This window comes from Carassius carassius, chromosome 12 (genome assembly GCF_963082965.1).
Source record: "Carassius carassius chromosome 12, fCarCar2.1, whole genome shotgun sequence".
NCBI lineage: Eukaryota > Metazoa > Chordata > Actinopteri > Cypriniformes > Cyprinidae > Carassius > Carassius carassius.
The window spans coordinates 22458385-22486286 of record NC_081766.1 but is presented as its reverse complement, the minus strand read 5'-3'; the positions used below and the strand labels follow the sequence as shown (position 1 = coordinate 22486286).

The window sequence follows — 27902 nt, the reverse complement described above, 5'->3', positions numbered from 1 at the left end:
TCAAAAAAAAAAAAGAAAAACCTTTTGACCAGTGTAACTCCACTTCTTGAGCGCAAAGGAAGGGGTGAGGGGCAAAATATGGCCTGTGAGAAAGGAGGGTGCTTGGGGAGGCTACGTGGAGCAGAGCAAATCCATTATTTAGAGACAAAGCAAATGTTGCTGTCAAAAGACCATGCAGTGAGCACATCTGGTCTTATACTTAACTCCTATTTAGTAATAAGTGTCTCTCCTTAGCCTGCACTTCTAGAAACCTTATAAAAGCACTCAACGATTGCCTGAAGTAACACGTGTTACATTCTGGCTATGAAACTTGTGCAAACACACACATAATTGGCTGTAGCACAACTAAGGAAGGACAGAAAGTGAGTAAGAGTGAGTAACTTCGTTGAGGTCTGATGTCTGTGACTGCATGTCTAGGTCAGGGGGTTTTGAAGTTTCTTGAGGTTAAGGACCCAAAAATATTTTCATGTAGACCCATGTGTCATTTATACTATTGCCGCGTTTCCACCAAAATTACCCGGAACAATTGTACCAGGAACTTTTTTTCCTCCCAGACCCATTGCTTTCTGCGTTTCCACCGCGGTCTAAAGTACTGGGAAGATTAGGCAAATAGTCTGGTGACATAGGTCTGCGTGCGTGTCTCAATACAAAGTACGCTGATTTTGGACTTGCATTCTCGGTAGTTCAGACTTTGCGCATTCGACTCAGGAGAGTGATGTCCGCGATGACGCAAATCCAGTAATTCGGCAAACAGCAGCGTACTTGATAAACGAATTATATTTTATGTTAAACCACTAAAGAGACATCAGAGCCAGCGGCACACATCAGAAGGTCTAGCCGAGGTGAGACTGCTCTCGGCAGACACATGAGGACTGAGCTCTCGCAGATCGCGTGGAGATGACTGTCTCCGAAATTGCCGAAACACATTTTTAAATAGGTGCTGTCTTTATAAATAAACCACAGATTTGAGTTTTAAACAACTACATTCTTGCCTGAAATACTTTTAAAATTACATTTCATGACACAATAACAGTAATATTTTGAAAATGATCCGAATAAATGGTGGTTGAAATCACAATGCTGCGTGAACTCAACCAATCAGCATGTTTAGCGCCCAAGTCCCGCCCCTGAAAGTTCTGGAACTTTGAAAAAGTACTACCTCATGAGCAGGGACTTTCTGAGACGCAATATTTTACCCGGAACTTTATTTAGTTCCTGGTTCCTGTGGTGGAAACACACAGAGTACCAGCCCAAAGTCCTTAGTTCCTGGGTAAAGTTCCTGCGGTGGAAACGCGGCTTATGTGAGAAAAATAGTAATCATGATATGCTAGTATTTACAACATGTTGTTAAATTATTGTTCAAATCAATTAACTAAAGCCAAAACAAATTTATTTAAAATAGAAATAATTTGTAATGAAATAAATAGTGATTTCTCTGTTTCTTTCTTTTATAAATATGCATATTTATCTTGTATTTCTGATAAAACTTACAGCCCTCTGGGGATCCCCTAAATCCAAATCTGAAACAATATGGTTAACAGCTGTATGTTCTGGAAAGCTGTGTCTGTTGCTTGATTAAAGTACAGTACATGACAATTAGACCATCTTTCTATGATAAGATGACTCTAAGCTTGGTCCACTAATTTAACGGTGCTTAAAAAGGATGTGTCTGTGATATTGCTCCCATCTCGCTTATATAGTTAGAATTAAAAGGTAATGCTCCATCTACCAAGTTCAGTCATCTTTTAAGGAGAAGACACAGCTTTCAGGTCAAGGTTCACTCAAGGTTAGGTTACATATATTGGTTTCTTCAAATAAGCAAGGTTATAAGCAAGTTCACTTATATCAGTATGACCTTCTAGCCTTGAAATATTTAAAGTATGACTTAAGTACTGATTATACACACCATTTGATGAACAAGGAAATTAAGTCACAAGCACTTCAGACTGTAGGACCTAAAGTAAATCCTTTTGAAACTAACTCATGGAGGATACTGTATCTTTTAATTCTGGTGGGAGTCTATTCCAGTCAAGAATAGAAATAATTGTTAGCCATTCTTAAAAGAAGGTAAATACAATTGTTGGAAAAAGGGAAGGGAAAGATAGCAGCCCAACATTATCAGTCCACATAGGCTAGTTCAGACCTACCGTCCTCGTTGGTACGGATACGCACAGCTGTGCTCTCTGGGCCAGGGCCCACATCCGTGTGTGCTCTCACCCACACCTGATACTCCGTCCACTTCTCCATCCCCTCCAGCACACAGCTGCTGGCATCCGCTCCAATGTCCGGTACCTCATGGCGCTCAGTGTCTTCACCGTTCACTGCTTGGTAGCTGACTGTGTAGCGCACAATAGTGCCATGGCGACTAGCGGCGGGCGGAGCCACCCAACTCACCTTGATGCTGGTGGAGCTCAGACTGAGCAGGTGCACGTCTTGAGGGGGGGCAGAGGGGGCTGCAGGAGGGGGCAAGGCAATGGGGAGGACATCAAGCAAAATTAAACAACTTAAAGCAAGCTTGCTTCTGGACTGAGAGGTTGGCACAACAATAGAGAATGTCATATTTAGTGTTGTATTTGTGTCTAATTTCAAATAAGAAATTTTAAACTGATTTCATGACTTAGAAGCCATTTAAATTTTATATATATATATATATATATATATATATATATATATATATATTTTTTTTTTTTTTTTCTTTGCTGTGATAAAAAAACTGAAAAATGCAGTACTGCTTGGCACAACCATCTGCAAATGATGCTAAGACACAACCAGGGTGTAATACTAACTATTCTCACTCAAATTTTTTATAATTTATTTTAATAGTATTATTATTCATTTATTTTATTATTATTTTTCAAAATAACTTTATGTATGTGAAACTGAAAAAATGCACAAAACTGAATATTTTTTTTTTTTTTGCTGTTTTATTTTACATTATAGTCTATTAAAATATTGGTTTGGATAAGCTCTAAAGTTGATGTGTTGGGTTATCTTTTTGAAATTATTAAAAATAAATATACAGTAAATAAACTGTACACTACCAGAAACTTTGGGGACAGTTAATTTTATGTGTTTTATTTTATTTATTTATTTAGTTTAATAAATTAATTGACCAAAATGAATAATACTTTTATATTATAACAAAAAATGTTAATTACAATTTTTTTGTTATTTTGAAGAAAAAAATCCACGGGTTTACACGAAATATTAAGCAGCACTTTTTTTTCATTGGTAATAATAAGAAAAAAGTTTTGAACACCAAATCAGCATATTAGAATTATTTTTGAAGGATCATGTGACACTGGAGTAATGGCTGCTGAAAATAACTATGGAAAATAACTACAAGAAAAAATAACTACTGTCTAATTGTATACATTACTAATTGTAAAATTCTAATATTTTTTAAAATGTATTTTAAATTGTAATAATATTTCACTGTTTTCACTGCATTTTTGATCAAATAGATATAAGAGACTTTTTCCAAAAAAACATACCTAAAAGTATTCTCATTTGGCTGGTGGTGTGTGTTAATTTCTCACCCTGGTCACAGCGATCAGTAAGTCACAGCCGTTTACTGCCTTTCTCTCTTTAGCCCCTTTCAGACTGCCATTCCAGCAAATACACGGGTAAAGTGTCCCGGCAATTGTTCCCGGGTTGCTAGATGTTGCACTTTCACACTGCCAGTGATTACCCGGGATATGTGCGTGCTTTCACACACAACCCGTAAAGATCCCGTAACGACACGTGACATCAGGGTGTGACGTGTAATGTACGAGTCGAAAACGTTAGGAACGTCAACGTCATACTTTCACTGAAGCAAGCGAACGATCTCGGCGTCAGCGCGGAAAGTGAGGAACAAACTGATCTCTGCTTCATTACAGTTTGCACATATTTTTTCGTCGCGAATGTTGATCTTCCTTCAAAACAGCCGGTAAAAGAGTCGCGCCATAACGCGCGTCATCACTTCGACACGGCATTAGATCTGGCTTTTGTTCACACAGCGCTCGTCCCGGGTTGAACCCGGCAATGTTACTAGGTCCCCGACACGGGTTCAATGCCGGAATCAATCCCGGGACGTGGTTGCTTTCACACAGAAGGCGACCCGGCAATGTTCCGGCAATATGCCGGGTCGGACGTGCAGTGTGAAAGGGGCTTCTATGTGTTGACAAGCATGGGAAAGGCCATCGTTTTTTAACAGGCGTTCACACATTCTCAGTCAGCCTATTGGCTGGGAGACAACAGCCCCCCATTTGTCAGAGATCCAAGTGTCAGTGAGTGTGGCAGCTGACACGTTTGAGAGCATCCTCGACCATCCTGCCTACAATAACATGTGCCGCTAGCTTCTTTTGGCAGGCTTGGTGCCACTTCTGAGTGGCTGAGATAAGCGCAGCACCAGCAAGGCATATTTAATTAATTCTGAGAGGCATGAAGATCAGGTGAGTTACCGAATTAAATGTTTCTGCACAACACAGCACAGTCCAGAGGCATAAAAAAATTACGACAATAGCACAACAACATTTTACAAGGATCAAAAAAGCTAAATGGCATTCATTCATGCAGTTATATATGATAAACATAAATGCGTAATATAAATAAATAATAGTAATTAAATAAGAAAGAAAAGAAATATGGCTGAGGGGAATAAGAAGAAGAAGAAAAATGTACGCTGGGATATTTTAACATGCTCGCATTCCTTTGTTAACAACCAGAGCAGTTTGGTGACATCGCACCGTTCTTGGCGCCCACGGTGGGATTGAGCAAGAGGCGTCTCTCATCAGGTGGTCCTTAATCTGACAACTGTGGGAGAGCCACTACAAACGCCTGATGCTGCAGGTGACAAAAATACTGCAGCCGTAGCTGAACATGTCGACAGATTTTAAGTTTTTTTTTTGGGGGGGGTCCTGACACAAAACTCAACGATCAAAGGGTCTTTTTGAGTCCTGGAGGAGGTGATAGACAGTCTCTAGGAGAACATGATGGAAAGGAAGTACTCTGTTACTGTGATATGACTGTGAATTTTGTTATATATTCTCTGAACATTGTCTTTTGATATGTGGGTGCAAATGAGAAAGGTTAGGTTATATGCAAGCAGAGCGTTAAATTTAGCACAGATGTAGTGCTTCAACTTGACTAGGCTTCACTTCTCTGGCTTTTAACATAGAAGCAATAACAAATCACATCAATAGCCTATAAACCAAAATAACGATGACAAAGGCACAAGCAGACACTGAACGTACCTTTTGCCATTGTCAGTGTATAAAGGTATTCCCTGGCTTAGAGGTGTAAGAGAATTAATGGTGGAGACTGTAGACAATAGCTTGAGGAAGGAAGGGAAAAAGTGGTTTGTCCATTGGGGACAAGTTTAGGTTAGTTGACAAGAGACACTTACTGGACTGGGCGGTCCTGGCTTCGATGGGTTGAGTAAAGACCCCTAACCCCATTTCAGAGCGGGCCGCCAAGGAGAATTTATAAAGAGTGTCCGGCTTCAGACCTTCAACAGCATATGAGCCAGCAGGGTCGAAGGTGACATGAATCTGAAGAGGAAACATCAAAATCTCCATAACCATCTCTTAGTATCTTTACTTGGCCTTGTAGACGTTTATTTTAAAGTCAGAATGAAATTAAAATCCACTATGTTTGTTTTATAATGGCATGTTATTGACCTTATTTGTGAACCATTCATCTATGCATATGCTATTGTTTTTTTATGTTTAATTAAAATCTACCGCAATAACAGTTTATTCAACATGAACTCCACTCTGTTCTCCTTATATGTTGTTAAGCATGCATACTGCGCTGCACTTATGTGTGCACCAGATCGTGAAGAGAGAGATTTTGAATAAATAATGGCTTACATTTCAGTATGTTTTCACAAAGCATGAATTTACATTATTCAACAAAAATGTGACAAGTGACAGAACATGCAGTTTTCAGTTATTATTTATCAGCAAACTTTTAACAGCTAATATTGTAGGCTGGTATGTTTTTCTCTGTAAGTATCAGTTAAATGAAGAAATCTACATATTTTTCTCATTATTCTTTTTAAGATGAATGGAGTGGGCACAGAAGTTTTTCACAAAAACACTGAGATGTGCTTTATAAGCATACAGACAAACTGGTGGCTATCACGATGAGTGTGCATAAGACATCTGATCTCAATGTGAGCATTGATAAATACATTCTGTTTTTGCATAATCTAATTCTAATTCTATCAACTGACTGCAGACTTTTGCCTGCAGTCATTCTGTGAAATGCCATTTTCGGATATCTTTCATTTGTATCCATGGCCCACAGCAACAGCTGCATACATTCAGTATCTGGTCTGCTTGTAATTCTGAATGAATCGGGCAGAAACAAGCACTGGCGTGATACCTTGTTCTCTGAGTCAGCCTCCCAATATAGCAGCTCATATTTGATGATGGGGTCCTGAACTGGCCATAGCCAAGATAGCTGGATCCGCGTATCAAGCTCTGCTTCAGCCTCAAAGTTGGAAGGCTGAGCAGGTACTTGAAATTCAATAGATAAAGAGATTTTAGCGACAACAGATGCATAAGTATTGTTATGGTAGTCAAATGAAAATAAACTATGCAAGATTAGGGCTGGGCATTGATAAACATTGACACTCAAATTTAGTGTCAATTTTGATTCTAAAAAATAATTATTTCCAAGCTTTTGCTGATTGATTTTTAGGCTCTACTGTAGTGTTATTTGTATGCACCATGGGTCTGAGAGTAACGCAATTTCAATTCTCTGTATGTATGTACTGTACATGTGGAATTGACAATAAAGCAGACTTGACTTGACTTGATTAAATGATATGAAGAAAATTTGGTATATTACAAAAATATGCACAATATAAAAAATACCTACAGGGCCCAATCCATCTGTCATATAATATGTTAATATATTTATTAACCAGAAGAGGTTGCGTTGTATAATTGAATTCACTAAAAATAACCTATTAATGAGAGTAATTTTTCACAAGTCAGACTATAATGGTCACACTGTACAGTATGTTTTTGATTCACTAAAAAGAACCAGTTCATACGAGTCTCTTGTTAATGAATCAGACTACACTGATCATGCAACAAATTATTGCATGCGACATCATGACTGGACAGCAAAAAATATATTTTTTACCCAGCCCTTTCTAAAAGCATCAATGTATTTATTCATTAACGCCAAAAATTACCTCCTTGTTGTGTTTTGACCTGCAACACATCAGATGGGGGACCGTCCCCTACAGATGTAAAGCCCAACACACGCAGGCTGTAGGTGATGTCGGGGATCAGGTTTGAGATGGTGGTGAGACGGCTGTCGTCCGTGTTGTGTTTCTGCCAGGCACTGAGAGGCGCATCCAGGTCAGATGTGTAATAGATGCGATAGCCTCTAATCTGACCATTAGGTTCCTCCGGCGGTTCCCACTGCACCAGCATGGTGCTGGCACTCAGCATACGTGCCTGGACATGCAGTGGTGGGGAGGAAGGTGCTTGCTCACCCGTCCGTGTCTCAACTGGGTCGCTGGGAGGCCCACGACCAATGTTGTTGACCGCCATGATGTGGAACTCGTACTCAGAATAAGGGCTGAGACCACCAATGCTGTAACGTGTGGTGGCAACACCATCCACTTCTTGGAAGTTGGTGTCCGATGTCTTGGCCCGGTACTGGATAATGTAGTAAGACACAGGTTCAGGGTTTCCAGAATCCCATGTCAGTGTAACACTTGTAGCTGTGGTTTCCGTCACAATTAGAGATGTAGGAGGCTTTGGGAGAGCTGAGGATCAAACAATAAGAAAGGAAATTAAACAGATGACAGTGTACGTAGGCTAAGCTGCCTACACAGTGCACTCCTAAAATAGAGAAAGACAGGCAATGTAAGACAAAATGAGAAAGAAGAAAGTCTTGTATTCTGGTGATTCACAGAAAGGCAGCTGGTCCCGCCTTGTCATTGTGTCTTTGAGATTTGTGGCTGGACTCCAGATAAATGTCGGTGACATTCTCCAAGTCCATATTGATTTGTGAAGTGCAAAGTGCAAGTTTGGCAGGACTCGGCGTTGTCTTGTGGGACCAGCCGCAATAATACAGCTCCAGACATCTGGTCTGGGTAAACACATGCTCAGAATAATCTAAAGATTTTCATTTTCTCAGAGCCCACAGTAAAACGTGGGAAGTCCCTAAAGCTCAGTCAACAGAGAGCAAGTGTCCACGTTTTTTCTTTGTATGTATTTGCCAGACGTACCAAACAGCTGCACAGAATCTTAGGGTTGCAGTTAGATAAGAACTTTTTCTAGTATCTGACCACCTGTTTAGGGTCTTGGGTAAAACAAGAGTGTCTACAGAATCTTTAAATCTACAGAAAATCTAACGAAATGAACCAATTTATGTTCTTAATACAGATACCTGGTCTAAAACCTAAAGTACACTTTCCTTGTACACATTTTTCTCCGGCTCAAGGCCAGTCCGAGTGCCATCATTTCTGTCATCCACTGATGTCCATGCACAGTCCTTGGAGCGCATACTCAATTGATTTCAGCATTCAAAAAAAAGATCGACTACTGCAGGTAGTACACACTCTTCAGTCACATCAACTGAGTGTACTTTTAATGGTTTGTGTGCTCAATGCACCAAGTATACCTGGGCCTTTAATGTAAATTATTATTGCAGGCAAAATATTTTTTTGGTGGAGAGATCACTCTTTCAGGGGTCTTACCTTTGACAGAAACTTGTGCGGTTGCCTCAATCATACCGAGAGATGAAATAGCCACGCAGGTGTAGTTGGCCGACTGACGGATGTTGGTGAGCTCCAGGACATTGCGTCCCACGGGCATCTCCTCATCCTTGGTGAGCTCCACCTCACCAGCCATCCATTTGACATAGGGCATGGGGGCACCTACCGCTACACAGGTGAGGTTGACACTGCCCCCTGGCATCACCTCTTGATTGGTAGGTGGGATAGAGAAACGGGGCGGCACTCGCCGTACTACCAGAGAGAAGAACATCCAGGGTGAGTTTCAACAGGTAGTATTTTGTAGTCTTATGTCAACATTTTATACAAAAACAGTTTGGAAAAGACCATATACACGGGAAAATCTATTGTGATTACTAAATCTCTAGTTTCATTACTAGGGCTATGTCACTAACATGAACAAACTAACATGAATTTGAGCTGACGGGTCAAACTAATTTGTTTCAAGGGACAAGCTGTCACTTTTTCCATTTGTTAAAGCCTGAAGCTTAACAACTGGAAGCAGGAAGTCAATATTTTGGCTCACACATATGTGCAGAAGAGGGCGATAAACCAATATGTGCAGGGGGAAGGGTGAAGAAGGCATCGTAATGGTATTTCTTATGTAGTGAGAAATTCAAATTAATGCCAGTGGGGAGCTTTATTGAATTGTGGATTTGAGGAGAAAAATAAACGAAAACATCCTTGCTGAGGCATTGCAGGATGTGAGTTTTCTCCGTCAGTTCATCACCCTGTGACACGGAGACCTTGGTCTGTTGTTGCTCAGTCCTGTCTGGATTCAGGAACCTGTCTGAGACCTTGTGGGAGATGCATTGTTCACTGGGCTCTTCTTTTTTTTGAGTCTCCGATATGCAGATAAACCTGACATTAAAACAGGTTCCCATGGAGACGAAAAGGAACCTGCTGACACCGTGCAGAGATGGTGAGGAGAGAGTCTGAATGGAATTCAAACCTGCTTTGATATTAACGGACTCGACTGCTCGAGGCCAAGCTCAAGGTGTACTCTGTTATCAATGCAAATACTAGGATGTGTTTCGGTCTCTATTGTGCAGTGCTCAGAATTGTAGCTGGTGGCCATCACTGGGGATGCTAATGCTGGACAATTTACAAATAGCACAAGCAGGAGAGACCTTTTTTCTCCTATTCTCCCAAAATAGGACTATAAAACAGCAGCACATTAAACAGACTCTTCCAGTTTGTGTTAATGACCCACTGTCTCATGTCAGTCTATGAACAAATGGCATAGGCAATAATTGGTTTTTGCACAGGTCCTCCTGAAATTGGATTCTCGACTATGCGCTCTCATTTTATTTTCAGATATACACAGCGACCAAGCTTGTTATTCTCCTCATTATGTTTGCACTGTAAAGCCAAAATGATAGTCTTGAGCATTTTTTCTTTGAATTAGCCAATGTGAAATTCAAAGTACTTTAAGTCAACTGTTGCAAAGAAATTACAGTAGCAATAGCATGTCTGAGAAATACAAATATTAACTTTATTGATTTCCTGGGAACTCTGTGACACTGACAAACCATGACTATGGACATGGGCATATGGTTACAATGATTTGAAGTATGAATGGAAAGTCAGTGTGGGTAATACAGCAGAAGTAAAATGGTGATATTTCTATTATAAAGCTTCAGGTAATGGGAAGCAGGTTGGTTGAAAGAGTTTCTATTCATAAGCAAAACCATACATGCATTGTGGAATTAAACTGACACTTGAACCTGACCACAAAAAAAAAAAAAGAAGACAAAAAAAAGAGTAATTAAATTAAATTAAATTAAATTAAATTAGATTATTTCACAATATTTAAAACTAACAAATAAAAACTTTTAGTTTTAAAGCAGCCCCCACTTCATGGAGTATCAGGCTCATGCAAACCACCTGACAGGACACATTAAGCCTGAACAGATAGATGAAGGGTAACATAGCAGAGGGAGTGATGGATAACAAGGGTCTCTGATTAAAGAGGGATCCAGGGTTGAGGTCTGCAAGAAGCAGTTACAACTGAAAAGAACCAACCTTCTCGAGGGTCTAAGACATGAGGTGCGAGTTTGACCAAGTGATATGGAGATGAGATTGAAAGACAGAGACAAATGGGAGACAAGAACATGAAAAAAAAGATTTGTAAATAGTTTTATGGCAGCTAGAAAAATGCAATGGAATGTCTAACAAAGACAGAGACACAATATTATACACACAAACTGTATGTTTATAATTGCATGTTTACAATAAATACCTATTATAAGATACATTTTTAAGTAATGTATCACTGCATGTTCATTGTGACAGAAAATACATTTATAAATGATAAAAAAATATTTCCATTTCAAAAAAATGCTGTTTTTCACACCTTTTGTTCAAAGAAGCCAAAAAATTAAGCAGCATAACCTGGATTTGTAACACTGATAACAATAAAAAAATAAATAAAAATTTCTTAAACACCAAATCAGCATATAATAATGATTTCTGAAGGATAATGTGAAACTTTAAATTAAATTAAATTATATTAAATTAAATTACATTTTAAATTAAATTAAAAGATATTATCATTAACAAATATTATTATAAACCATTGCTAACATTGCTAGAGTAGAGGGAGTAAGATTGATAACAAGGGTCTCTATTAAAGAGGGATCCAGTCTGAGGTCTGCAGGATGTGGTAAGACTGAAAAGAACCAACCTCCTCGAGGGATTACTATATGAGGTGACAGTTCGAGCAGGTTATATGATGGAGATGAAATTGAAAGACAGACAAATGAGAGACAAGAGAACATGAAAAGACATTTATAAATCATTTCATAGCAGTTCAAAAAATGCAATGGAATCTATAACAAAGACAGAGACACAATCAAATAAAACACACACACACACACAAAATTTTTTCTACCACATATCATATACCAGCGGTGTCAAACTCAATTTCTAGAGGGCCAGAGCCCTGCAAAGATTAAATTCAACCCTAATTAAACACACCTGATCCAACTAATCAAGTCCTACAGACCTCTTTAAAAAACTACTTGGTATGTATGTTGGAGCAGGGTTGGAATAAAACTCTGCAGGGCTCCAGCCCTCCAGGAACTGAGTTTGACAACCCTGATATATACTGTAGGCTTACTATGGTAAAGGTAAATACATGCCTATTATAAGATAAACATAAAATTATCCAATTTATTATTCAATGTCTGTAGAGAACACAATCACACTCATTCAGGTTAATGGTATTCATGCAAGGGACTCAGTAAGGTTATAGGAGATGCTAGCATACATGCATGGTGACAGAAAAAAAGAGGTTTTAAATTAAATTAAATAACTGAGATCAAAAAATAACAACTATTATTATAATTGACTGTTTGTAAAATTTAAGGTGGTTGTTTTACACAGATTTATACTAGTTTGGATTAAATAACATTGCTATCCATTTTAATCCAGCACCAGATGTAATCTGTGAAAGCAGCCCCTATGTCATGGAGTATCAGGCTCATGCAAACCACCTGACAGGACACATTAAGCCTAACAGATAGATGAAGGGTAACATAGCAGAGGGAGTGATGGATAACAAGGGTTTCTGATTAAAGAGGGATCCAGGGTTGAGGTCTGCAAGAAGCAGTTACAACTGAAAAGAACCAACCTCCCCGAGGGTCTTAGACATGAGGTGATAGTTTGACCAAGTGATATAGAGATGAAATTGAAAGACAGAGACAAATGGGAGACAAAAGAACATGGAAACACATTTCATGGCAGTTAGAAAAATGCAATGGAAACTTTAACAAAGACAGAAAGACACACCTAAATCATAACATTTAATAAAGTTAGATTTGTATATACCATATATCTCACACATCTTGTAGGTTTACAATGTTCAAGGTAAATATAAGCCTATTACAAGATAAATGTGAAAGAAAGAAATCACTGCATTTTTATAGGAAACACAAACACATTAATAATGGTTAATGACGGATATTAATTTAAGATAGTCAGTTAGGTTACAGAAAGTCTCATTTTCTCTTATTAACACTAAACTTTTGTGGAACAAATACTAGAGATGTTCCGATACCCTTTTTCTCTTCCCGAGACCGATTCCGATACCTGGGCTCAGGGTATCGGCCGATACCGAGTACTGATCCGATACCTGGGTGTGTATCTGTATATACAGCTGTATATACTACTAGCCCTGTGTAAATTGCTATTTTGAAATAATTATTTTATGGTGTGCTTCAGACTTATCCCTTAATAAAACATGAACAAATACATGGTGAACTACTGTATTTATTACAGTATTTTTATTATCTGACATGAATTTAACAGTAATATTATTTATTTTCTTAAGCGAAAAAAAGAACTTCAAATGCAGCCAAAAATCTAACACCGCAAACTAAAAAAGGTATTTTAGTTTTACAATATAACTGTATAAAAAACTGCAACAAATAAGTCTAGGAATATAAATATATATATATATATTAATCAGATAATCTCTTTACAACAAAACAAGTAAAAAACATGCAACCGTCTAGGCACAATTATTATTATTAATAGAGACGTATTATTATTACTATATAGAGACATAGCTAAATCTACTGTAGGCTACAACAGTAGCTTAATATATAGTCAATTTACTCACATTAAATCGAACATTTATTTTGATGGGTTGCCATGAAGATCTTTGAGTGTCTGTGTTTATGATATGACAGTTTTCTCAAATGAAACGGTAAATTCTCATGAAGTGACGGTTTATGCGTTCGTGTCCTCATATAGTGACACACGGCAGAGACTACAAAACAGCGAGCTCCCGCGCATCTGTGCCCGTCACCCACAGAGATGTACAATTTGCAGGAGTAATATTTAAATAGTATTTTGCAGTTTAATATTCAAAGACACTTGTATATATTCGGCTACAGTCTGGAGCCCTGCGCTTAGACTAACACGGAAGTGACTTAACGCAGCTGCGGGTACCGAATACACTTCGGTCGGTAACTTACTACTGGTACAAAGACGCTGGTATCGTCACATTTTTACATTTTCAGCACCGACTTGGTAGTGAAGTGCCAGTACTTGTGGCATCCCTAGTTGCCGTTTTACTGTCTGGTTGGTCCAGTCTGAAATATTGCTAAACAGCGGACATACTGCTAACCACTGATCTATAATATAGAAGTGGCTTCACTGTCTGTTGGCAGTTTAGAACGCGATGAGCGATCCAGTCATATATAGATCAGTGCTGTTAACGCGTTTTCATTTCTTCTTCGCTGCTCTAAACAGGGGTTGCTTGTGGCAACACAGCACAACTTCTTGTGTTTGCAATGCATTCTGAGCAGCGAAGAAGAACCGTGCAGCGGTTAGGCAAAGCTAGCGGTCATAACTAGGTCTTGTTTAAGAAAATGGTATCGGATCGGTATATGGGTTCATGTACTCGCCGATGCCGGTGCCAGAATTTGTTGTGGTATTGGTGATATTTCCGATACTAGTATCGGAATCGGAACAACTCTAACAAATACTGTATGGGGGGCTATTTATACCTCACAGTAAAAAATAAATAAATAAAAATAAAGCATTAATTGTAAGAAAGTTTAAATAAAGAAATTAAGCCACATAATGAGAAATAAAGTCACTGAGACTTAAAGTCCATTTTGTGAGTCACAATTTATGAAAAAATAAATAAATAAGTTGCAACAGTTAGAAATACATTCTTAGATGTGAGTTATTCCCCCGGTTTCACAGACAAGGCTTAAGCCTAGTCCTAGACTAAAATGCAAGTCTGAGTTGTTTCAAATGAAAGAAACTTGTACTGATTGATCTTAAAATATATCAGTGCCTTTGTTTTGTCTCAAGATGCACACCAGTAATGTTTTTTTCTAAGGCATGTTTATAAAAATAACTTAAATGTCCTAATTGAACTATGGCCTAATCCTGGTTTAGGCTAAGCCCTGTCTATGAAACCAGGCCATTAAGTCACAATTAAACTTTTTTTTTTGTTTTGTTTTTACAGACATCCACAAAAAAAAAGTCCAATGATCGGAAGAGCATAGAATTACTGACATAGTATTAGAATTTTGTTGGAGGAGTAACATTGCTGCTATACACTCAACTCAAATGATTAGTAATGATTGAACATTTTCTGATAGCTGTCTCTGTATGCATGTGAGCATACATAACCATGTCTCCAGTGAGGCTGAGAGACTACTGGGATCCTCTAAAAGAGCCCTGGGCCAAATTCTGCCACACATTGACACATAAAAGATATGATGTAAATCAAGGCTTGTTAGGACTGCCAATGTAACGCTACAATATAAAATTAGCTGAGTGACAAGCATATTAAAATTCATTTTCTTAAATATTGAACAGAGGTAAATGGACCCCCACACACATATTCACACAAGATATAATAAACAGACAGGCGGGTATAAAGTGTGTGCCCACTTCACTCTGTTTGATTTGTTGTCAGTTTCAGGAGCAGAGGAAGGAGAGCAGACACTGTTTGACAACTTTTCACTAAGCGGCTGACAAATGAGCATTCACATATACAGCCAGTATACATGACTGTGATTCTCCCAGGTGATATAGTCCTCTGTCAGACAGACGGAAAGGGCGGGAGAATGAGAGACAGAGACAGTCATAGAGCATTTAGACAGCTCCCAGAAAAGTGCTGAGGCCAGGGAAAAAGGAAGCAGCTATTGAATACATAGATCTACTGACATGCTGGCACTCTTAGACACCCAAGTCATCTAGCGTAAGCAGATAATTGAGCAGGGACGGGAGGCTGAGAAATGGTACAAGGATGCTGTGCTGAACACCCTTGAAGAGAAAGCGTGATTAGGCATTTTACAGACACAACTTTAAAAACAAGGACCCATACCCAGCCTTTGATGGACATGTGGATAAAGGCGACCCATTATGCACCTGTCAACTTTGAGGAAGTTAGCTGTTGATTTAGCTCCAAAAGTTCCTGTTTCTGTTATTTTGGCTGCACATGTTCGCTGTGAAACGTTAGTGAAACGTAGGGTCATACAGACTGAAAAAAAATAAATAATAATGTATATATATATATATATATATATATATATATATATATATATATATACACACACACACACACACACACACACACACATATATATATATATATATATATATATATATATATATATATATATATTTTTTTTTTTTTAATATTGTCTTTTCATTTTCTGGTAAAATATGATCTGGACATGTTACAACAAACCTGTCAAGAACATGTCCAGATCATATTTTACCAGAAAAAGAAAAGACAATATCAAGAAAATAATAATATAATAATAATAATAATAATAATAATAATAATAATAAAAATGTAATCTAAACAAAAAAATATTTATAAATAAGGTAATCTTCAATAGATAATTTAAAATATCAACATTCATCACAAGAGAATCGAATCAATGAGAATAATGAAAAAATAATATTGCAATGTGTTTAGATGATTTAGTTGTACGATGACGTCTGACGTTTAATCCCACTGTATGAAACATTTTTGGTTGTTTGTTTGACAGGAAGCATGAGAAGGCTTAGTCTTCACCTCTTGCGTGACAACTACTGGGTGGCATCGTAACGTCACTAGCTGGAGGCCATACTGGCAGCCTGCCATAAGCTCCCTGTTATTACTTGCATGAAAAGAGCTGAAGGGGTTGACACTCATAACAACAGCACTCCCAGAGTTCTGTTTCACAGACAATGCCTCAACACCATTATACCTTTAAATCCAGGTATTAATACTGCAGGTGTCTACTGTGGCACTCACTGTTGATTAAACCTTTTTGTCTTACTCTCACAACATATACAGCGAGAAATATGCATGTTTACCTTTGCTTCCGTTGCTATGAATTCAAAACAAAGCAGGAAATGTTTTGTTTCCAGCATGATATGGACAACAACTTTTGTTTATCTTGGCTCCGAAATGTCAGACAAAGTTCAACACGTGTGTAAGTCAAAATAAAATTGCAACATGGTCAAAATAAAGGTGTGAAGCATTTGTTGAGGAAGTTGTTTTGATAGGGGCGGCACCTGGAGCATGGCTCTTACCTCGCACATAAAGATTGGCGGGGGCCGAGTAGCGCGTCCCAGCGCTGTTCGTAGCCACACATTCGTACTTGCCCTGGTCTGATTCCTGGCTGTTTTCAATCTGCAGAGCTCCTGAAGAAGGAAAAAAAAAAAGAATAAAAGTCACCTCTTTGATTCATGAACAAGATTATGAATCCCCTGTTGCAACTTTCCTCACCAAAGAGCAAACTTTCACTGCCGACCATCAGTAAACACTCCCCGTTTAAATGTCAGACCTGTTCCACTGTGTATATAGTTTATTGGCTTAGAATGCTGCCTAAGACATATGCATAAAGCTGATTTTGCAGGTTGAGTGAGTCTATAACTCAACATATTTGCCTTTCACTGTCATTAGAAAAAGCTTTCGGGATATTAATGTCATTGAGTCAGAGCCAATTATGCTACAGCACATGACTTTATTACTGCTGTGGCATATTTATACCCACCAAAAAGAACAAAACATCAATACCGTACAAAACTATGCTGCCTGTTTGGTCACTAGAGATAAAAAATGTGCCTCATATGGTCACATGAGAACAGTTTCGGATTAGTCTTTTAACATATACGCTGCTATTTATTTTATTATTTTTATTTTTATGTATTCCTGTGATAGCAAAGCAGCCAATACTTCAGTCTTCAGTGTCAAATGATCCTTCAGAAATCATTGTAATATGCTGATTAGCTGCTCAAGAAATATTTATCAATACTGTAAACCAAGAACCGCTAAACAATTTTGTAAAACAACAATCAAGACATTCTTCAAAATATCTTATTTCAAACCATTTAAATGTTTTGTCATTCACTACCATTCAACTTTGGGGTAAGAATGATTTAAAATTATAATAATGATTTATTAAGAACACAGGAAATTGATCAAAAGTGACAGTAACAGCATTTACAATGTTACAACAGATAAAAACTGATAATAAATAAGCACGAAGCATATTAAAATGATTTCTAAAAGATCATGTGACACCAAAGACCCTACATTTTAAAATATATTAAATTAAATTGTAATAATATTTCACAATATTACTGTTTTTATTGTATTTTTTTTAATCAAATAAATGCAGCCTTGGAAAGCATATAAGACATCTTTCAAAAACATAAAAAAATTTAATTAGTCCAAATTTTTAACTAGTTGTGTATTTAGAACAGTCATGAACATCAAATGAATAATCAGTCCGGGTGTCCTAACCACAGATACTGAGTTTGCTTTAAAAAGACATGTGCCAGGCTCTTAATCTAGCAATAACACAGATTTTTACCTCAGGCAGTGGTGTACCACATAGTATAGGTTATCACCTTCAGTTTACCCCTGACTACTTCCCAGTGCTGCAGGGAAAAAATAACATGCACCACTAACCTTGCCCAATCTCCAAGTTCAAGGAAAACTGATTGGTGGTGTTTCCTACTCTGACAAGTAGCAAATTACTAATCAGTTCAGAGATTGCTCAGCACTGATTGCCATCACACCTCAGTCCTGACAACATCTGACTGATAGCGCCATATTATAAAGTAAACGGAATAAAATAAAGAAAAATAATACAAAATTCCATCTGACCTAAATGAAGAATGTGAAAAACACCACTTTTATTAGCATTTTTAATTGCTTTAATTGCTTCTTTTAAAGCAAGTGTTTAACATCTTTGACAGTTACAGACAGAAATATATAATTATTTTTTAATCATCAGGGTATTTTTATGATATTTGATATGACATCATAAATTAAAGCGAAATTTAAATTCTGTATCATTTACTAACCCCCATTTAGTTCCAAACCTGCATGACTGACTTTCTTCTGCAAAACACAAAAGAAGAGATTTGTTTCTGTCCATACAATAAATATTGTTTTGGACCAAACTTGAATGGAGAATCGAAACTGTCCTCAAAATATCTTATTTTGTGTTTTTGCTAGTTTCAGCCTGTTGCAGTTCTTATTTTCCTGCACTGCGTTGTTTAAATAGCAAATGCGTTTGTGCGCTCATGGGCGTGCTGTTCTAAAAAAGAGGTGTGTTCAGGCGCATGAAAATAGACTGCGCCATAGACCAACTCAAACCAACCCAAACATTTAAAACGTCAAAAGTTTAAAGTTTAAAATCTTTATTTATTTTTTGTTATTTAAAGAGCACGTTTGTAGAAAATGAGCCTCTGGGCAGGTCCACAACGTTCACTTTGCTCATTACACATACGGATGTGTAGCAGCCAACAGACATTTTTAAATATGAAACAATAAAAGATTAAAATTTTAAATATTATTATTGTGTGGGCTACATGAATATAAAAATGCCTACATGTCAGAATGGATATCCAATGCATGCATCAGCAGCACACAAGCATCACAAATTCATCTCTGGAGACTGTCTTTGCGCTTGCCAATTCTGCCGTGTAAATAGCAAATCTGCCATGTCACGTGCGCAACTGCCTCTTAAAGGGAATGGGACATTACACACTGATTGGTTTATTGCACTTTACACCCCAAAAAACACCCATTACTAATTAAGAGAATAGGGACAACCCATTTAGACCATGCGCCCGGGTGCACCGGATGTTTTTTTCCCATCGTTAAACTAGCGAAAGTGAATTAGGGCACGCCCTTGAGAGCACCTGCACCGTTTGCTTTAGACTATGTGCTTAAATTGTTAAAATAGGCCCCGAGGTATGTCACCTCATGCATTTTCAATAAAACACACACACACACTGGGACAAACTGTGTGTCTTCATGAAAACATAAAATGGCATGAAGATGATAAATATTCCTCATTGATAAAGAGATACAAAACAACATGAGTTAGGGGAAATGAATTTAACAAAGACCTGCTGTTGAGAACCAGAGGAATTTCAGGAATTCAGGCATTTCTGAGAATTCAGCCAATAAAAATCTATAACCACTTGGGAACATAAGGGAACATCAGCCTCCCCCCCACAGCAAGCCAGATGAACTTCCTGATTCATAAACCTGAGGTGAGTTGGCGTGCTCCAACAGTCTGCAGTAAAAAAACAAGCCTTTGTTACGTGCAATATACCTTTCCCCTTTTTTGTGTTGGGGTGGGTGGGGGGGGGGGGGGGGGGGGTTCAACTGCATTTTACAGTCAAACTCCAGGGGTCCTCAGACCACTGAGATTGCTAACTGTGTAACTGAAGTAGGGTAATGTTGGTTTTATTAAGCGCTCGCCTCTAGCAATCATGTTTCTGAAATCCATGTTTCATTCTGTGTGACTGATCGAACGCTGCATCTTAACAATTAGGGCTGTGCCCTCATTTACAATAAGTACTTATTTTAACATAGCCTGAAACTAGGGATGCACCGAAATGAAAATTCTAGGCCGAAACCGAAAACCGAAAAAGAGAAAACAAAGGCCGAAAACCGAAACACCGAAAGAAATTATGCCAATTATTAGTACCATTGCATTTATTGCTATGACCGTGTACTAACTTTACTAAAATTAAGACATTGCAATTGCATCAATTAATATTAAAGTTTCAAAGATAATTACAATTACATAAATTATTTAAAAAAAACATAAAAATACATAATTACAAATTATGCAAATATTTATTAAGCACATTGCAACAATGCACAGTATTAAAATAAAATTCAAACTAAAAATGTATCCCACTCATGTGTATATTAAATAATAATGTACAGGCCTACTGGCCTGCAGAAAGGTTTTAAAATGAACTGTTCTCTCATAAAAACAAAGTGCATTTAGGTGAAGTGCATTTGAAATTTTTCTCTGTAGGACTAGAAAGTGCATTACTTCTCCAGTAGGCAAGAGGGTTATCACTTCTGGAGATGGGGACTTCAGACAGATAACCATCTAGCTGTTGAGCAGTTGAGCTTGTCATCTGCCTGACATTTGAGAGTGTATTTAAATAGGGCCAGGGCATAAATAAACATTTTTATCAAATTAAAGCAGAAATCTAGCAGAAAATCTAGCAGAAAAATGGCTACAATCTGATATTGTGTGTGTGTGTGTGTGTGTGTGTGTGTGTATATATATATATAATGTCACATATATAGTAGCTTAAGAACAAAATAGCCAACGTATTATTATTATTTGAGGCACTTTCTTGCTGAATTCCATTGAACACATCAGACAACGAGGGTGCATGCCCCTCATCTGGTGCACAGACGAGTCTTTTTTTCTGCGCTCTGATCTCAGTCTCCTGCGCTTGGCGCTTCTCCGTCTCCACGCGGGTTCTCCGCATCCAGTGTGGCCTGGATCATTTCTCGTGCGCGCTGCCTTATTTCCGCATCCAAGTAATGGTCTTTATAACGCGGATCAAGCACATTCGCGATGAAGTGCAGAGGATCCGAAAAGATCTCAGTGAGACTTGCGCTAACAGACTCTACTTTTCTTTGTTTTCACTTCGTGGTCCGTCTTAATCTCTTTGTTAGGAGATGCTTTAGTGCTGCGAATAAAGGAATAAGAAGAGAGAGAATGTTCTCACTGGTGTGAAGTGAATGTCGCGGGGAGCTCGTGGTCTGCGCTATGCAGGTGCACGTGCAGGTCGCGGTTTCTGTTTGCATCATCACAACATTTCGGCCGTGTTGTTTCGGTGATAAAAGTCTATCGGCCGAAAACCGAAAATGCCATTTTCGGCCGAAAATTTTCGGTGGCCGAATTTTCGGTGCATCCCTACCTGAAACCCAAACTCATAGATAACTTTAATAAGCCTCGGGTCTCAGAAATGATCCACAACAACTGCATGTCATAATAACTAGCAAGAGTCAATTATTTTATTCACCTCATCAAAATTCATTGTAGAAATGAAAATCCTGTCATTATTTACCCTCATTTAATTCCAAATATGTTCTTCTGTGGGACACAAAAGAAGATATTTAGAATATCCAGAGCCTACATTTTACCTCAACCATGACATTCTTCAAACTAACTCATTTTGTGTTCCACAGGTTTGAAACAACATAAGGGTGTGTAAATAATCACAGAATCTTCAATAATTATTCCTATATTACGGTCAAAAATAATGCCTTTTTTAATAATAACTTTTTTAGTAATACATACACTACTGTTCAAAACTTTTTAGTCAGTAAGATGTTTTAGAAAGAAATGTAATGCTTCCCATGATATATGATACATATATATATATTTTTTTAAAGAAGAACAAGTTCAGTTTAATTCATCCTTGCTGAATAAAATGAATAATTTATTTTTAAAATTATAATAAAACCATACTGACCCTAAACTTTTGAACAATAGTGTATTTCTGTTGTACTCTTTCCCCAATATATAGACATCAGAACACAGACAGGTTGAATGGTGGGACAAAGATTGTGTATATACTGAACAAGCAGGAAATGACAGCGGTAGTGATGAGACGGACAATGGAGGAGACGTTTCATGAGACACATTTCAACTGTCTTACCTCGAATCGGCGAACCCCCTAGGTGAAGTAAATTGAATGCAAACAAGATTGAAAAGAAGTGTTAGTAGGCAAGAGAGATAGACAAAGAGAGATAAGGAAAACACAAGAGAGGGTATCAAATGAAAGTAGGCTTAATTAAAGAGAAAGAAATCAAGTTGAGCTAGACTACTTCTCTTTGGATTATTTGAATGTTGGTTGTCTGGTGCAGTAGAATTAGCTCAGAAAAAAGATCATAGGTCAAAGTTTTTGTGTGCTACAATTCTGAAATAGTCCTGCCAAACTCTATGCTTTAAGGAACATTTGCAGAGCTTAGTGAAACAATGTGTATTCAAGTTATTTTTGTTCACAGCAAGTACAATTCCGTACATGTGAATTAAAGTCAACATGAAATTCATTTGACTTGTTTTACTTCCATAATTTGACATATTTCAAAGTATAAAAAAATGTTGAGCAGGCCGTATTAGAATGATATTTCATAACTTGTTATTTAATTACTTGCGTCACCCAATTAGCATGACCTTCTAGGAAAAGCTAAATTCTTGCTAACTACAATAGTAGCTTTTTTGGCTACTGACAAACACTTTAATGCTATTATTTCATAATGCTTAAACTATCGGTCAAATCAAAAGGTATGGTTATGTCACCATTACCTGTGTCTATCAGAAAATGCTTATCTATAAGAAGTAAAAGAGCAAACATTGCCGCGTTTCCACCACTGGAACTTTACCCAGGAACTAGGGACTTTGGGCTGGTACTTGGTGTGTTTCCACTCCAGGAACCAGGATCTAAATAAAGCTGTGGGTAAAAAATTGCTCCTCAGAAAGTCCCTGCTCATGAGGTAGAACTTTTTTTAAGGTTCGGAAATTTCGGGGGCGGGACTTGGGTGCTAAACATGTTGATTGGTTGAGTTCACGCAGCATTGTGATTTCATCCACCATTTATTCGGATAATTATCTAAATATTACGGTTATTGTGTCATGAAATGTAGTTTTAAAAGTATTTCAGGTGAGAATGTAGTTGTTTAAAACTCAAATCTGTGGTTTATTTATAAAGACAGCACCTATTTAAAAATGTTTCACCGATTTCGGAGACAGTCATCTCCACGCGATCAGCCGGAGCTCAGTGCTCTTGGTCCTGGTCCTTCTGACATTTGCCACTGGCTCTGATGTCTCTTTAGTGGTTGAGCAGAAAATATAATTTGTTTTGGGTAAATCTAACAGGTAATCTTTGGTTCATTAATCTATTAACATGTTAAAATGAAAATAAAAGGAGTCAATACTGTTATATAATATTTTGTTTCATTTTAATGTAGGCTATATACAAATTTTCCTGAACTACATTTCTGCGGCTACTAAAATGTTTAAATGAAAACAAAAAAGGATGCAGTGGTATTTGATATCATATTTCATCTTATTGTAAATATACAATGAGGAAAATTGTAGTAACCAAAGTGAACTGACTGATGTTATCAAGTACAGACTTGATTACCGAACTTGCATCGTCCCACCCACAAGAGTTCACACTCCCGAGTCGAACTCACAAAGTCCGAACTACTGAGGATGCAAGTCTGAAATTTACGTACTTTGTATTGAGAAATGTACACAGACCTAGGTCACCAGACTATTTGCCTAATCTTCATTGTACTTTAAAAGTTCCTGGTTCAATTGTTCTAGGTAATTTCGGTGGAAATTAATGTAATTCACCATTCTCCTAGAGACTAAAACAGGCAGATAAGCCAGATAAGACTAGCTGGATTTTCATAATTTTATATCATGAGTGTCCTAAAAGGGCCATTAAGCTTTGCACCTAATGCCACCCAAAGATCAAATCTTTGAGGAAGATATGTTTTGATCTTTAGTAGAACAGTACATTTTGTTAATTTGACTTTACGTACACCTAAGAAGTTCCTCGAAATAAACAAGACTTTCAGCAAGGGATTCAGGATTCAAAGTGGCAGTTCAAACTTTCAACGGTGTATTTGTAAGCTGTTTACTTAGACCTTTATGCTAGAAACTAGAGAATAAGCTCCTCTGTGGACTTGCCCTCTAAAAGAAGTGGATTTAGTGGAGAGGGATAAACTCTGAGTCAGTCAGGAGCCATTAATCCAGCCTGGGCAAAGTCCAGTTCATCCGTCAGACCTGAGCGGTCTATCCATTAGGAAAGTCTACAATGTAAATAGAGTGGTTGATCCTCTCCGCGGCATTCTCACATTCCCGTAAGGGTGCCTACAATTATCCAGACCATTTGCATGTGGCTTAAGACTTGAGACGTAGATCTGACGTAATTGCCATGTCAATACATTTTTCCTTCCATAGTAGACAAAGACAAATTGGCAGACCAAAGACCTGACACTGCACAAATATGATTCCTGTTTTTATTATGTTAGAATATTGCATAGGCGTTCATTAAATGTAGTAAAACATATGTGAAAAAATAAGACATATATGGAAACAGAACTGTGTCTATATTTGTGGCTATTTAAGCTTAGTACATTAGTTGCTACTACTGTGATTGTAAAGCTAAGGAAGTGTGCCACCTTACCTGAACGAAGCTGCTTGATTCGCCCATTGCCGTTGATGTCTACAGGCAGGAAGTCCTTGAACCAAGTGATCTCTGGGTCAGGGTTCCCACTGGCAGCACAGAGCATTGTGGTTGTTCGTGTTCGCTCCACCACTTTCAGCTGAGGGCCCATGTCTATGGTGGGGAAGCCATGAGGAATCTGGTTTTCTACATCAAAAAAAAAAAACAGGTCAATCTAGGAGCCAAAATGGGAATTATTTACAAAATATTTGTAGGTTTTAAACTTCCAGTTTGCTCTAAATTTGTACAGGCATTTGAGTAGAGACAGAACAGGAACAATGCAAAATCTGCTATAAATAAATGCAATGAAAGGGTCAACAGGACTAGTTAAAGTTTTGGCAAGGCACCACATACTGATATTCTTTTTCCATTCTTTTTTTGCAATACCATTGCCACTTATTACTGTACATCCAACATTAAGACATGATTTTATTCCTTGGATTTTCACATTATCTAATGTTTTTATTACTTTTTTCTTCTTTATAAAATTTTTTTTTTTTTTTTAAGTTACAATTCTTCTTTGTAAGTTCTTCACTGCTATTTTTATTAGAAATGTTTATTTGACAATGTCTCTAATTATTATATTTTCTGTCATCATTACCCTATGACTAACAACTTCTGTTGGTGCTTTATAGATAAATGACTCGATCTTAAACTTTATCAGTTTTTTTTGTAAATTTTAGAACATTACTGACTTGAATGGAAATCATTAAAAATGTAAATAATAGCAATGACTTCATCGCTACACTTCTATTATCAATTGCCACTGGTCTTCCTTCTTGCATTCAATTGTATACTGAATTGTGATTGCTCTTTTGTTTCTTACATCTTCATTCTTTACACACTGCAAAAATGCGAATTTGCTGATACTCAAGTGGCATAGACAGAAAACAAAGCATGAGACAGCTGCAACTCTTCCCTGATGCTGAATATAATTTATGCAAAACCACAGCCTAAAACTGCTTACCTGAAATTTAAGTTTTTTTATTTTTTCAGGAAATGCAAATCTAGTTGGCAAATAATGCTTTGTCCTTCAATGGTTTGGAAAACACTGTTTCCACTCTGATACAGACCATGACGCCTTTCACTATTTCTACACAAAGCGAGTAACAGTGCAGATATCTTCAAGTATTAAACATTTACATAATTAACACATTATATGGAAATGAACACTAATTATATCAGAAACAGGATAAGCAGGTAGGCAAGGTGTAAAAATATGGCTTCCAAGCACATGAAAACAAGGGCAATTCCATGACTGTAGCACTTATTAACTTTATTTTTTTCTTTATCTCAAACATTCACACAAATGTTTGGATGAAAGCCCAGCATGCAACATATTCACACTTGCAATAGCAACAACATTACGGCAACATTACACTGTCTTTGATTCCAAGGTAAGCCAAAGGGCAAGGCTGAATTATTCAGTTTGAGACAATTCTCTGCACGACAAACATTTCACTGTTTCTAAAGTCTACAGGGCACAACAGACTATCTTGTCTTCTTATTCTGGTGTGTTACACATTAAATCATTGGTGTATTGATCCTTAAAGCATAAAGCAATGCTTCTCATACAGCTGAATTGAAAAACTCTCACAAGAGACTATGACTTCAAACTCGAGACTAGTGTTCCAGGACAGCATGTGTAACACAGTGGGCAAATCTCAAAAGGGTTATTTCATGAATCGCTAACTTTCTTATGAAAACATTGAAAAAGAAGTCATTTAGGTGGAAAATGTTGAGCCGAATCTGTGCTGGAGGGAACTTTGCAGTACAAGGTAACTTGGAATAAGAGGCTGTTCAAGTTATGGCTCATTAAGAAGCAAAAGCAGCAAGATGTTTTGTTTAAGTGTGACCTTCGGAAAGCACAGAGAGGATGTGCTGTCTTGTGTCGAGGCGTACATTTCTACCTTGGTGTGCTCAGGAGAGGTCAACTACCTGTAGGAGTGTGGGTTGTATCACTATGCCGGTCTTTTTCTGAATAAACAATTGAATAAATTTTCTTGAGAAAGAATGTACAAATAATAACTTCCAAGTGTCACATAGTCAGCATGCAAAAGAGGAAACAGAGTGCGCAAAAACATCTAAGAGAAAACCAACTGTGCTGTTTCTCCTGAGTGGAGAGTGAAGATATGTTTTAGACTCCCCTAAAGTTGGGTCAAAAAAAAATATTATCTTGTCGTTTCAAATGACAAAAGTGAAGAAAAAAGTTTCATAAATATCTAGGTGTGCAAAGTAAGTTATATAATAGTCTCAGCCTCAGACGTCATGACCACAGACCACTGGCTAAACGTCCATCGGATATTCGGGAGACGCATGTGTCGCGTTCTTTAACATTTGGCCTTGAAACCAAAGATGCTGTGTGTGACGAGTGGGGCGGGGCCGAGGGACATGGGAGCGAGGCCGGTGGAGTGATTGGAGATGAGCTACACCTGTTCGACCCGCCGGTCTCGAGGCCCACGGAGGAGATGGAAGGATATAAAACTGGAGCGACGACAGTGAAGGACGAGAGAGGACCAGGCCTGGGCTTTTAGTTATGTTTTGGTTTTTATTTGCGCGCACCAGTCGTCCGTGAGGGGCTGGTGCGCTGTTTTGTGTTTATTTTGCTTTATTAAAATGTTGTTTGATTGTCCGCCGGTTCCCGCCTCCTTCTTCCCGATGATTAGAAAGGTTTTATCGGTACAGTGGTGCCGAAGCCCGGGAGAAGGAGGGACGCGCTGCTGAAGATCCCTCGCCGCTGTGGTGAATCCGCGGTGCCAACGAGCAGGCGAGGAGTGTGCCGCCATGGACGCTCGAGGCGGTGGGCTGGAGCGAGTTGCCGGGGACGGGCGAGCTCGCTACTGGCCGCCCACGATAGGGAGGGGCAGCTGCCGTCCGTGAGGGAGCGGAGGAGTCTGCGCCGTTCGACAGGTGGCCGGAGCCTGCTGCCATCCGCCGGAACGGGGAGGAGCAGGGAACAGGGGACTCCTGGCGGCTGCCCAAAACCGGAGGAGCCGTCGCCGTCCACCGGGCGGCGGAGGAGTGTCGTGCCGTCCGCCGAGGGCCGTCCAGTGCCACCGCCAGGCACCGCGGAGGAGATCGCCCAGCTGGTTGAGGGCCGAGCAGCGGTGCG

General features: G+C 38.3%; 1 protein-coding gene across 10 annotated transcripts in view; it reads right to left on the bottom strand.

Annotated features, from left to right (window-relative positions):
- LOC132155112 (receptor-type tyrosine-protein phosphatase F-like) overlaps positions 1–27902 on the bottom strand; it is a 279321-nt gene that overhangs the window by 65591 nt on the left and 185828 nt on the right. For 3 of the 10 annotated variants that reach the window (XM_059563911.1, XM_059563914.1, XM_059563912.1), the window contains exons 5-12: positions 24752–24937; positions 22211–22228; positions 16802–16912; positions 8711–8980; positions 7193–7774; positions 6373–6506; positions 5390–5534; positions 2148–2453 (exon numbers count right to left, since the gene is read on the bottom strand). In XM_059563911.1, the coding sequence (XP_059419894.1) occupies positions 2148–2453; positions 5390–5534; positions 6373–6506; positions 7193–7774; positions 8711–8980; positions 16802–16912; positions 22211–22228; positions 24752–24937 (1752 nt within the window). Of the gene's footprint in view, positions 1–2147; positions 2454–5389; positions 5535–6372; positions 6507–7192; positions 7775–8710; positions 8981–10771; positions 10932–16801; positions 16913–22210; positions 22229–24751; positions 24938–27902 lie in introns of those variants that run through there. The other 7 variants (XM_059563917.1, XM_059563919.1, XM_059563913.1 and 4 more) reach the window with 4 other exon arrangements.